Source organism: Vigna unguiculata, chromosome 9 (assembly GCF_004118075.2).
Source record: "Vigna unguiculata cultivar IT97K-499-35 chromosome 9, ASM411807v1, whole genome shotgun sequence".
NCBI classification, from domain to species: Eukaryota; Viridiplantae; Streptophyta; class Magnoliopsida; order Fabales; family Fabaceae; genus Vigna; species Vigna unguiculata.
Genome location: NC_040287.1, coordinates 2,870,358 through 2,882,425, shown reverse-complemented (window position 1 = coordinate 2,882,425; position 12,068 = coordinate 2,870,358). Strand labels below are relative to the sequence as shown.

Below are 12,068 nucleotides of genomic sequence, written 5' to 3'. Positions count from 1 at the left end.
GATTGAATTAAATTTAAAGTTTATTTCTTAACACAGTATCAGAGTCATAAATTAGACCTTATTCCACTTAAATTTGTTCTTTATTTAATTTATCGTGCTATCCGTGATTGGATCACTATTGACTATTCACTAATATCTAGTCTCACATTTGAAATATATACCTCAACATTAATCTTGCAAAACTAAATTAGACTTAAAATTCACTTTTTAATAAAAAGATTACGTTAAAATTAATTCAAAATGAATCAAACTTCAGAGTTAAGTTTTGTTCTTCGAAAATGAATTGTGGTACAAAAACAAAGCAAAAAATTTAAATGCATTCAAGAGAAAGAAAGATGGTTTTCAAGTTTGCATTGAAACATTCATTTACACAAAGAAATTAAAAAAGAAATGAGAAGGGAATTTTGTATTTTATTCTTTACAGAAGAAGATGCAATCAAAAAGGGCATTTGGGCTGAAATACACTTACTTTAGGTCTTTATTTTAAGAAACAAAATCCTCCATTTTCAATTGACACTTCAAGGTTAGTTGTCTGTAGTGTCCCTAAATTAGAGGCCATGATCCCTTTGTGAGGTATATGAGTTCCACTTACATAAGTTATAATGGTTGGAGAGAGAAGTTTGCGAAAGAAAATGTGTCCCAATATATGGACCCTACCATTATGAATGGTGTTATGGTGCAATGGTGCATGTGAACAACAAAAGATTCACCACCTTCTTCAGGCCATTGTCTTTGCACTAAAATCCAAGAAAACCATCACTCATGCTGCTCAACAATAATTTCAAGAAATGTGTATAATTTCTGAACATTTTGTGTGTGTGTGTATAAATTTAAATAAAATATGTGTTATATTTGAATTGATTTAAATTGAAAATTAAATAATGTACTTTAATATTTATTGGCAAGAATAAGTTATATGAAAAAGAAAAAAAAGAAAAAGACTATCATGTTTTGGTTGATTTATATTTATTTTAAGAAAAATAGTTAAAATTGTAATTTATTTTAGCCAAATTGAGAGGTTTCACTGATTTTTGTGCATCATTAATTTTTCACCATAACCAAATTGGTACGTTTTTCTTAGTTATAAAAGTCAAATAAAAAGTTATATTTTCATTAACTCAATAAGTAGCACTTTTTGGTAATTTTTTGTTTTTTGAGATTCCAATTGAACACATTCCAAAATTTTAGTAAGAAACATGTACTTTTAATTAAAAAATTTATTCTCAGTTAAGTTTTTAAGTACAGAACACTTAAAATTTTATTTAAGAAATAAAAAAAAAATGAATTCTAATCCGGCAAGAAGAAATGCCTCTCTCTCTAAAACCACTTTGTTTCATGTTCATCAATTACAAATAGCAACGCTTTTGTCTTTTTTCGGTCTAAATTTTGTTCAACTTGTTTTCTCTTTTGGTTATTTTTCACATGCATCTGTCAAGAATGCGTGGTTTGGGGACAACAATTTATTGCACTGATTCCCTTATCAGAACAGAAGCTTTCTTTATCATTAGAAAAAAAAAAAAGGTTTAGAAATGGAAACAGAACATATCACCTTCATAACAGTCCATCAAATTGGTCGCAGAAAAAAGTATAAAACTTGAATCTTTTTATGAAGGGTTGATGTTTTCTGTTCTAAAAAAGTTACAATACATCATCAACAGAAGTTACTTAACGTTAAAAGAACATTAGTAATAACAACGATTTGATTTAAAACTGTAATCTTTACCAGACCAAAGCCCTTAATTTCAACTGGGGTGGTGGACAAAAGAATAGGGACAAATAGTTAGGCAATAATAAAGTTGAAAAAGTCAGAAAATGGTGCAGCATGATCTGCCACTAGAGATGACAAAAAGAAAACTCATACTGCTAGATAGAAAGTTCATAATCAACCGAGATAAATTCATATCTGGGGATAAAAAAATGCTGTGTAGAGATGAACTAGTCCCTTCTTACAGCAAAACCATGTGATTGAAATTCTGGCCTTAAAATTGTGATGCAGAAGCATGTGTTGGACACTGGATCCTGTACTTTTCCCTAAACAGCAAGCAATTTAAAATTGATCATAGCATAATAACTTAATTGGTGACCATTTATTGGGTGTGGCAGAAGTCAATTAAGCATTAATTAATGTGAAATCATGTGGAGGAGATTCAGAGGGATCGGAACAAGATTTTGCCACATGGCACACCTTATTATCATCAATAAATCACTTTCTGAAGATGGCCACCAAAGGGAAGAGGAAAAGCAACTAGGCAACCTCCATTGAACTGAAATCAAAGTAAAGTTTGGTAATTATCCTCTGTTGACAACAACGCTTAAATCTGACTTTCCCACTGAAAATTACCAGACAAAAAATTAAGTACACATTTTCTTAATACACAAAATAAGACTCTTGTGTTCTGTTTCTGAACCTGTCTGTCCCACCCCAACTGCCTCTCTCTCTCTCTCTCTGAGAAGGGGTCTGTTACTTTTTCCTTTCTTGAGGTTCCTTGAAGTGTGTGTGGATTGTGGAATACACAAAGTGCATATTTTTATTGCTTTGCATCAATTTTATACTTGATCTAGTTACCAACTCCAGTGGAAAGAGTTCAACTTTCTAGTTTCTAATCTCTTCTACCCCTGCCATGGAAGACTCTCAGTTCTGTTTCTCACAATTCATGAGCTCAACTTGTTCTCAAGACACACTTATTCTGGCACTTGCCCTTTTCACCAAAGACTCTTCTGGCTTCTTCCATAACCTTCCTTCTCATTGCTTTGGTGTCACTATATGTGGGTCTTCTTCAATTTAACCTCTAGTTGTTCTTGCTTCAAAGTAATAAGCTTCCAAAGCTGTAGTTTTATTTTTCTCCTATTTATTGTCCTGTTGCTCTGTTGACTCACTTCTGAAGAGGTTATATTTGGAGATGGGGGTGATCTTGGCACTGATTCTGCAGCTCTTGAAGCTCTGCGTCATTGGCTTTGTTGTGGCATTCCAAGGATCTCAAGGTACGTTCTTTGTTCTCAGAACGCTTTGTTGAAGTTAATGTCTTCTTCAGAAATTTTAGCCTGAGTTTGTTATAGATTATGACAAACCTATGCTTTGGTCAGAAGAAGTACATGATCTTGATCAGTGTACGTGTTTTTAAATTTGTTATAATAGTACCTGTTTAAACCTTTATACACAGAGCTAGGATATTAGAATCAAAATACATTGGCTTCTTACTACAGATTCAGCTGATAATTAATGATTTTTTCTATCTGTGATCAATGCTCCATACCAGGATTTCTCCTTTGGTGAGCATAAAAATAGATGTATATAGGATTTACTGGCTTAAGAAAATCGTAGCTTGTAATTTACAGAATATTTAAAAGCCAGAGGGTTTCTTGTAGTGAAGGTACTTTTGGCATATTGATTGATTTCTTACCCTCCCCATGATCATCTTAAAATCGTGGAGGTTCATCTAGTGAAGGTACTTTTAGCGTGTGCATTGATTTCTTAATTCCATTTAAATTCTCACTATGAGAAGCTAGTGTTGTTCCTTAAGAATCTAATGGCCTTCAACATTTATTAAATTTGTAGTGGCAGAAATTTGATTTCTGTACTCTTCCATCTCTCAATTGAACCACAATCCTTCATTTTTATTTCAAAATTAGTTTTCCTAATGCACACAAAGTATAAACTAGCCAGAAGAGAAATACCAAGACTCAAAATGTTAAATTTTTCATCAAGATATAACTGATGTGTGGCCAAACCCTAAACCCTGTCTAATGATATTTTTTCCTGCTGATAGAAAAGAAAGTTGATATTTTTTCCTTTTCTCCCATGGAACTTTTGGCTTCCAATTGATGATATCTTCTTCTAGGGTCTATTATATCCCCATCTCCAGCATTCCTTCCAGTCATTCATCCTACTGGAGAAGCACCTGCTCCTATCCATCTTGGACTGTCATGGGGAAGCAGTCCACCAAGATCACCTTCAGATGGTATATCTAATCTAATCTAAAATTAAATCTAATATCACACAAAATGAGTTTGAATTTTAAGCCTTTTGAACTTGATTATTCGTTGTCCTCTCCCTATTAGCTTCTTCTGATATTTAATACTTCTGTTCCTTTTTCCAGGGTTTGTTATATCCCCATCTCCAAAAACCATACATGTGAATCCTTCCCCCAGTGAAGCACCTGGTTTTATACACCCAAAAGAACCATGGAGAATCATTGCACCAAGCCCTCAAGAAGTACCAAATGGTAATCTCACTCCTTTAGTCCACCAGATTGATTATGTTGTGATTATCTGACCAAAAACTTGGGTTTTCACCATCCAGGGCCATTTTTTTCCCATCCGGTTACATTTCCACCTCCTAAATCAGCTCCAACTCCAGAGAAAACGAGAGAATCTGAACCATCCATGTCTCCTAGTCCTGCTGCAAGCACCATAACATCATCATATAATGGTGCTCCTGGACCATCAACTGCAGAAGGGAATGTTTCACCATCCATACAATTAAGTCCACCTCAAAGCAAAACACCTGCTTTTAGTCCTCCTGTTTTCACACCAATTTCTCCAGGTACATGATTGAGAAATTTGTTTTCTGGGGGAACCTTCCCATTAAGAATAACCCAAATTCAACTCTTTTGTCACTTCTTGAACAGCTCCCATTGCAGTACCTTCAGGGAATTTGACAAAAAATTCACCAGTCAGCCAACCAACTGAACATGGAAGTTTGCCTCCTAAGATTGATGAGAGGAATAAGAGTCACAAGCCTGAGCCAGCTTTTCCAGGTGTGTGGTAAAAAGTCTTGTCATGTAGTTGGTATTCTTAATGATGGTTTTTCCATTTCATCATATCCAACTTCCAGTTTGTATTGACCTAAAAATATGCTTTTCTATTGAATACTTGGAGCAGCTATAGTTCCAATACCTTCTACACAGTTGCCCAAATATTCACCAGTTAGCCAACCAAATGAAAATGGAAGTTTGCCTCATAGAGATGGTGCAAATAATAGTCACATCCCCGAGCCAATTTCACCAGGCATGTGATGAAAGTAAAAAAGTTGTCTCCTGATTTCTTCTGAAATTTCCTCTTTTCATTTCCAACTTGTAGTTGGTATTAAGCCAAAAGTATGTTTTTCTAATGCATTTTCAACAGCCCCTTTAGTATTCAGTTTTCCTGAACATCCACCAGTGAGTCAGCCAACTGAACATGGAAGTTTGCCTCCAACTGTTCCCAGAGGGGATATAAACACAGGTCACACATTGGAGCCAGTTTCACACGGTACTTCTATTTGAGGGTTTATAATTGTTTTTTTTTTCTTTCATTGCCAATTTTGTGTTGATACTGACTTCAATTATTTGTTTCTATGACCATTTTTAACAGCCCCAGTTGCACAACCTCCTACAAATTTGCCAAAAAATTCATCTGTTAGTCAACCAACTCATGGAAATTTCCCACCTGATCTTCACAATGGAACTGCAAATAATGATCACACTCACACCCCAGCACAAACGATGTCACGTATGTTGTTTAGTTTTATATAATTCTCTGTATAATTCAACTGTTATGATTCTAAACTCCTCTTTTTCTTCATGAAAGCACAAAATATATTGCATCATCACACGGAAAATGGAAAATAACCAACAAATAGGCCACTTATTTTACCAAAATTAACTGCATTCGTATATCCTTATTTTGATGAAAGAAGGTATAAATTAAAATATCTATTTTATCCATTTTACTTGTCTCATTGATTTTTCTTTTACTGTATCCCTGCAGCATCAGTTACACCATCAAGTCCATTTCCAGTAGATCCACCATTAGTCCACCCAGTCATACCAGCAGCATCTCCATCCAAATCACCAGGTGCAAATTTTGAGAAAGGATTTTGTACCATTATCCTCCTACCCTGGTTGATTTTGTTGTTTTATTTCCAAATACGTTACAGTTGTTCTTTTCTGTTAAAGCATTCAATCTTTTCGTTTCCGAATCTATAGTCTTTCTACTCTTCGAATGGTGAAGGTTTAAAACCAATCTTATGTACAATGTGCATTTTGTTGTTGAATTACTATAGCCATTGATGTCCCACAAAGAGATGTTATTATATCTATCTCCTTTTAACCTTACATGATAATTTGACAAGGAGTTATGAAATGAGGATTGGATTATATATCTGAAAATTTGAATTGAGATAAAAATATAATAAATTGTGACTGATATGTAATGTTTCCTTTACATGCCTAATCTTTGCTACATGCAAAGTGGAATAATAAAAGAATTATCATGAACTTATTGAAAAATGTTGTTTGATGAGTTATGAATTCAAAATATTTAATAGAATAGTTGGAAAATCACCATAATTGCGGTCAGTCACCCCTATCTCACTTTGCTTGCAGCTTATTAGAATTGCTTACCATTGCTTCAAGAAAGGGAGTCCAGATTTTCTCCTAGGTTTTTTTTGTGCCGTCCTTTGTTAAGCATTAAAAATACATTGATGTTAGTATTTTAAAAATCTTTTTAATATATTTTAAAACATCAAAATTAGTGTCCATAAGTATATTTTAAAGACACAACAAATGATCAATACAGAAAAATCCAATTGAGAATCCAAATTCCAAAAAAGGATACTTATGGGGATGGTTTGACTAGAATGGTTGAGTGAAGCATCCTAGAATCCGACCCCTTGAACATAATCTTTTAGGTATTTGAAATTCCAAATCAATAAAAATATGGCTAAGTGGTGCTTATAAGGTTTAGTCAATCCTTATTTTATAAGTCAGATTTATAAGATTGACATAGACCCTAAACCTAAATTCTAAATGTTAAAGATTATCAACATTGTGATTTATATCTTCTAAGGTGAGAAAAATGGGTGCATCCACATTGGGTTAAATCATGGGATACTTTAATTCAGATCAAGGGTCGACTCTCCCTTGCTTTTTCTTTTGACACACCTCAATCCCAAGGAGCTAAACCACAAAGTTGCTAAATATGAAAAAGAATATGCAATCACCGAAATAAATTTAGTTACAACTATTAGCATATATCTTTACAAAGGAGCATCTTTTCCCACATTGGAATACTATAATTTCTTCAGTGTTGTTAATTCTGTTGTGCATTAATTTAATTAGCACAAAAAATTTGGTGCAGCACCTACTGTCTCTCCTGCATTGACTCCTTCCAGAAGCTTTAGTTGGAAAAAAGGTGGAGAACCAGTTTCTGCACCAGTGTACAAAACACCAAAGCCACTACCGGCTATAGTACATTCCCAGACTCAAGGTATATGGTAACATTAAACTACTTTTGATGAGTCACACATTTTTAACTAGATGTTTGCCTATTCTACTTACAGTATCAATCCTTCTTCATTTGATGGAAAATTTAATTAGCACTAAACATTTGATGCAGCACCTGTTGTCTCTCCAGCATTAACACCTTCTAGAAGCTTCAATTGGAAAAGAGATGGAGAACCAGTTTCTGCTCCTCCATACAAAACACCAAAACCACTACCCGCTATAGTACATTCCACTACTCAAGGTATACAGTAATATTAAACTGCTTTTTATGAGTTACCATTTCTTAACCCGAGGATTGCTCATTGTACTAACAGCTTGAATAAAAAAAAAGATTTCCCTAACCATTCTGTCAAAAACCTACTCTTCCAAAATCCTTTGCTGGTTGAAGACCTAGAAAGATTTTATTCTTTTTTATCATCTCCAATTATTTACTATCCAAAACCTAAAGTTTTAGAGGCTGGAAAACAATGCAAAAACTAAGGAATGTAATTTTAATTATTAAAACACACACTAAACCAATATATTTATGCACACATACTGAGTTAACTTTATTATTTTCTTTTATGTTGTAGCTCCTTCTTCTGCACATGTAGCAAGGCAATTTCACTATGCTCCTGAACCATCTCCTAACAAAGATTACCCTCCTGCATCTTCACCTTCAGCCACATTCTATAAGCATCACCACACAAGGAGCACAATCAACAGCCCTGCTCCTGCGTCATCATATTCAGTTTCTCCTTCCACTTTAAAACACCAAGGTTTGTTTTATTAACCACCGATCTATTTAATTGTTTCACACAAATTCCAAATTTCACTGCAATTGAATATATTACTTTTTGCTTGGTTATTTTATGTAGATGAACCAATTCCTCCCTCACGGTTGCCAGCAAGTAGGCATAGACAACATGCTCCATCACCATTGAACACAGGTACTTAAAAACTTTTGGTGAGCTTATAAGATGTTCCTTCTGTTAGACTGACAAATAAATAAAGACATAAAAGGAAATTTAATCACTGAAACTTTTGTTCACAGTAGGTTCGACAGTTTCCCCGTTTCAGTCACCAGTAAGCCAGATTTCACCAGCTCCTTCTCCATCCTTCAAAATACTTCCCCATTCAACCAAAAGTAAGAAAGACTAAACTTGCATATTCATTGGAAACATTTTAGAAATCTGGTCTTTTCAGTACCATCTACTTATCCTTTTGCATCCATTCATTGTGTTTATTATTGCAAGTTCCAATTCATCCTCCTGAGGTATCTCCTTTAAGACCTTCTTCCAAGAGACCTAAGAAGCCAGTCCCACCTCATATTCAAGCACTACCACCGCCACCTCCCAATGAAGGTTAGTTAATAGTTAAGGCTTTATTTGTTTCCTCTCTGGTAAAGGAGTTATTTCTGCTAGTGCATGTTCTTTTTGCCTACTGTCTTCATCAAACTGAAAATAACTGTCTCTTCATTTTTTTAGATTGTATATCACTGGTTTGCTCAGATCCTTATACAAGTACTCCACCTGGTGCACCTTGCAAATGTGTGTGGCCCATGAAAGTCAGTCTTCGCCTTAGTGTTTCTTTGTATACTTTCTTCCCTTTGGTTTCAGAGTTTGCTTCTGAAATTGCCATTGGGGTTTTCATGAAGCAAAGTCAAGTTCGCATTATGGGAGCTGATGCAGCAAACCTGCAACCTGATAAAACTATTGTATTCATTGATTTGGTACCACTTGGGGAAAATTTTGATAACACTACAGCCTTTTTAACTTCTGAGAGATTTTGGCATAAACAGGTTGCTATAAAGACTTCTTACTTTGGTGATTATGACGTATTATATGTGAGCTATCCAGGTATATATCAATTTTGAATGTCTTGTATCCTCTTCCTGACTTTTCTGGTTACAAACTTATCTGGCTTTTTCATTATAGGTTTGCCTCCATCTCCTCCTTTACCTCCTTCAAGCATTACAATTGTTGATGGCGGTCCATATTCGGGTGGTGGCAATAACAGTAGGACCATAAAGCCCCTTGGGGTTGACATATCAAAGAGGCAGCATAAAGGTGGAATTAGCAAGGGCATGATTGCTATTATTTCTCTCTCAGGTTTTCTAGTAGTTGTTTTATGCTTTGCTGCTGCTTGGGCCTTGTTCAAGTTCAGAAATCATTCAAGTAAACTGGCATCAACCCCACAAGTTGTGTCTCCTTCACTTACCAAAGCACCAGGTAATGCAATAGTAGTGTCTTGAAATCTGGTCAAGTAGTGCATTTGTCATGTTAGAAACGTTGTCTTGGTTGATCATTTAAAAAAAAGAAAAACTGTACTTTAAGAGAAAAGAACCTGAATTACGAACTATGGACCATATACTTAGTATTTGCCTCATCTAATAGTATTAAGAAAACAATAGTAGGCAATTCTATGCAGAAAGCGAGAAGTCCAGTTGCAATAATTTTAACAACTAAGATCATTTTCTCATGTAAGGTACATTGAAATTAAATAATTGGTGTCCCTTAATTTCTAGTGTCTCCTTATATCCTAATATTGTGTCAAATTGATTGTTTTATCAGTCTTTTTTTCTATTAAGAAACAAACATACAAATTTCACAGGTGCTGTCTCAGCAGTTGGAGGCAGGCTTGCTTCAGCTTCAACATCATTCCGGTCTAGCATTGCTGCTTATACAGGATCTGCTAAGACTTTCAGCATGAATGAGATTGAGAAAGCCACAGATAATTTTCATGACTCCAGAGTACTTGGAGAAGGTGGTTTTGGGCGTGTTTATAGTGGCATACTTGAAGATGGGACAAAAGTGGCAGTCAAGGTTCTGAAAAGAGAGGATCATCATGGTGACCGTGAATTCCTATCTGAAGTAGAGATGCTTAGCCGGCTTCACCATAGAAATTTGGTTAAATTGATTGGTATTTGCGCAGAGGTCAGCTTCCGGTGCCTGGTTTATGAACTCATTCCAAATGGCAGTGTGGAATCCCATTTGCATGGTACTTAACTCACTAAGTTTCAAATATCATTCCAGTAATTAAGTTCTTAAGTTAATGGTTTTTCTTACATTTTGTTCTTTGGTAGGGATGGACAAGGAAAACAGCCCCCTTGATTGGAGTGCTCGGATAAAGATAGCACTTGGGGCTGCTCGTGGACTGGCTTATCTGCATGAAGATTCAAGTCCTCATGTCATACATAGAGACTTCAAGTCTAGTAATATCTTGCTGGAAGATGATTTTACTCCAAAAGTATCCGATTTTGGATTAGCCCGAACAGCAGCTGATGAAGAGAACAGACACATATCAACACGAGTAATGGGAACTTTTGGGTAACAGACTTCTTTCATAATAAATTATTTCCTGCTTTTCTTTGGATATATTCATGTACAAGTTACCTCCTCATATTAGTACCTCTTAAGTTTATCTTATCACTTCTTACATAATAAATTTGTGTGGTTTTATTGATCAGATACTTTAAAACTAGAACTCTATCAATTTTTCCAAATGAAGTATCAACACTAATTTTTGTTGGAAAACTGTTTTAATTATTTGCTGTTATACTATAATGCATTCCCTGATTAAATTTTCTTACATATTCGAATAACAATTTCAGTTATGTGGCTCCGGAGTATGCAATGACAGGCCATCTTCTTGTGAAGAGTGATGTTTACAGCTATGGTGTTGTCCTCCTTGAGCTCTTGACAGGAAGAAAACCAGTAGACATGTCACGACCTCCCGGTCAAGAGAATCTGGTTGCATGGGCTCGTCCATTGCTCTCAAGTGAAGAAGGAGTGGAAGCAATAACAGATCCATCTCTTGGACCTGATGTGGCTTCTGATAGTGTGGCTAAAGTTGCAGCCATTGCTTCTATGTGTGTACAACCAGAGGTTTCAGACCGTCCATTTATGGGTGAGGTTGTTCAGGCTTTAAAACTAGTGTGCAATGAATGTGATGAGGCAAGAGAAACAGGCTCGAGTTCTACCTCTGTTGATTTCAGTCCTTCTAGACAAGTATCAGACAATTTTCAAGGCCAATCTTCAGCCACCAATTATGATTCTGGAGTTGATATTGAAAATGGGCTGTTGGCATCAGAGTTATTCAGCTCAGCATCCGCAAGATATGGAAAGCGAGTGTCAGGATCATTTAGAAGACATTCTTACTCAGGTCCTCTTAGTACCGGAAGAAGCAAACGGTTATGGCAGATAATTAGAAAGCTTTCTGGTGGCAGTGTCAGTGAACATGGAACTATGTTCAAGTTATGACCAGGGTTCAACTGAGCCAAATTGCAATTTTTGAACTTGCTATGTGCATACTTCTCTTCTCTCCTTCACTTTGTTAATGTGCAGTTCTGAACTCTGCTAGAGGCATTGCTCTTGAAGTTTGACAAGAGAATACAATCAACTTGTAAATAGTGTTGACATGTTTCTCTGCTGACCTGCAAAACCATGTGTGCGTAACTATACTAACTCTTTGAAGAGAGCAAGCAGTGCAATGCAAGTCTAGCATGAAAATAGAAGATGACTGAAGATGGTGTTTACCAAGACCCATTGGCAATGCAACATACAAAGTATAGTGTTTGCAGTTGCAGCATCAGTAATGTAATGTTGAAATTGTCAAAAACCCACATGTATTTAGAGGAGGAGGTTAATGGAATCTGGTTAATCAGTTGTGCAGAACATGATATATCACAAATACATCTCGAGATTTCAGAATATGCACAAGTCACTCATCTTTTAAGTATGTTTATGATGATAGTTTCTCTTATAAAAGAATTGAAGTTTAATTCAGCACCATAGAAATGGTTTATAAGATGAAATTTATATT

The 12,068-nt window shown here is 35.4% G+C and overlaps 1 protein-coding gene across 3 annotated transcripts; it reads left to right on the top strand.

Moving 5' to 3' along the window:
- The first annotated feature begins 2,287 nt into the window (after window positions 1–2,287).
- Window positions 2,288–11,958, top strand: LOC114163007 (receptor-like serine/threonine-protein kinase ALE2). 3 transcript variants are annotated; one of them, XM_028047050.1, is made up of 20 exons: window positions 2,288–2,982; window positions 3,840–3,959; window positions 4,098–4,223; window positions 4,301–4,543; window positions 4,629–4,757; window positions 4,882–5,007; window positions 5,125–5,250; window positions 5,353–5,490; window positions 5,749–5,835; window positions 7,120–7,248; window positions 7,378–7,506; window positions 7,838–8,023; window positions 8,123–8,194; window positions 8,302–8,391; window positions 8,501–8,608; window positions 8,732–9,103; window positions 9,182–9,475; window positions 9,858–10,244; window positions 10,330–10,573; window positions 10,858–11,958. In XM_028047050.1, exons 1-20 carry the CDS (start codon window positions 2,901–2,903, stop codon window positions 11,504–11,506), a joined length of 3,837 nt encoding a protein of 1,278 aa, XP_027902851.1. In that variant the 5' UTR covers window positions 2,288–2,900; the 3' UTR covers window positions 11,507–11,958. The 3 variants fall into 3 exon arrangements, with proteins under 3 accessions (XP_027902851.1, XP_027902850.1, XP_027902852.1); XM_028047049.1 differs by having other exon boundaries at window positions 8,299–8,391; XM_028047051.1 differs by lacking the exon at window positions 3,840–3,959 and having other exon boundaries at window positions 2,289–2,982; window positions 8,299–8,391.
- The last annotated feature ends 110 nt before the right edge of the window (window positions 11,959–12,068 follow it).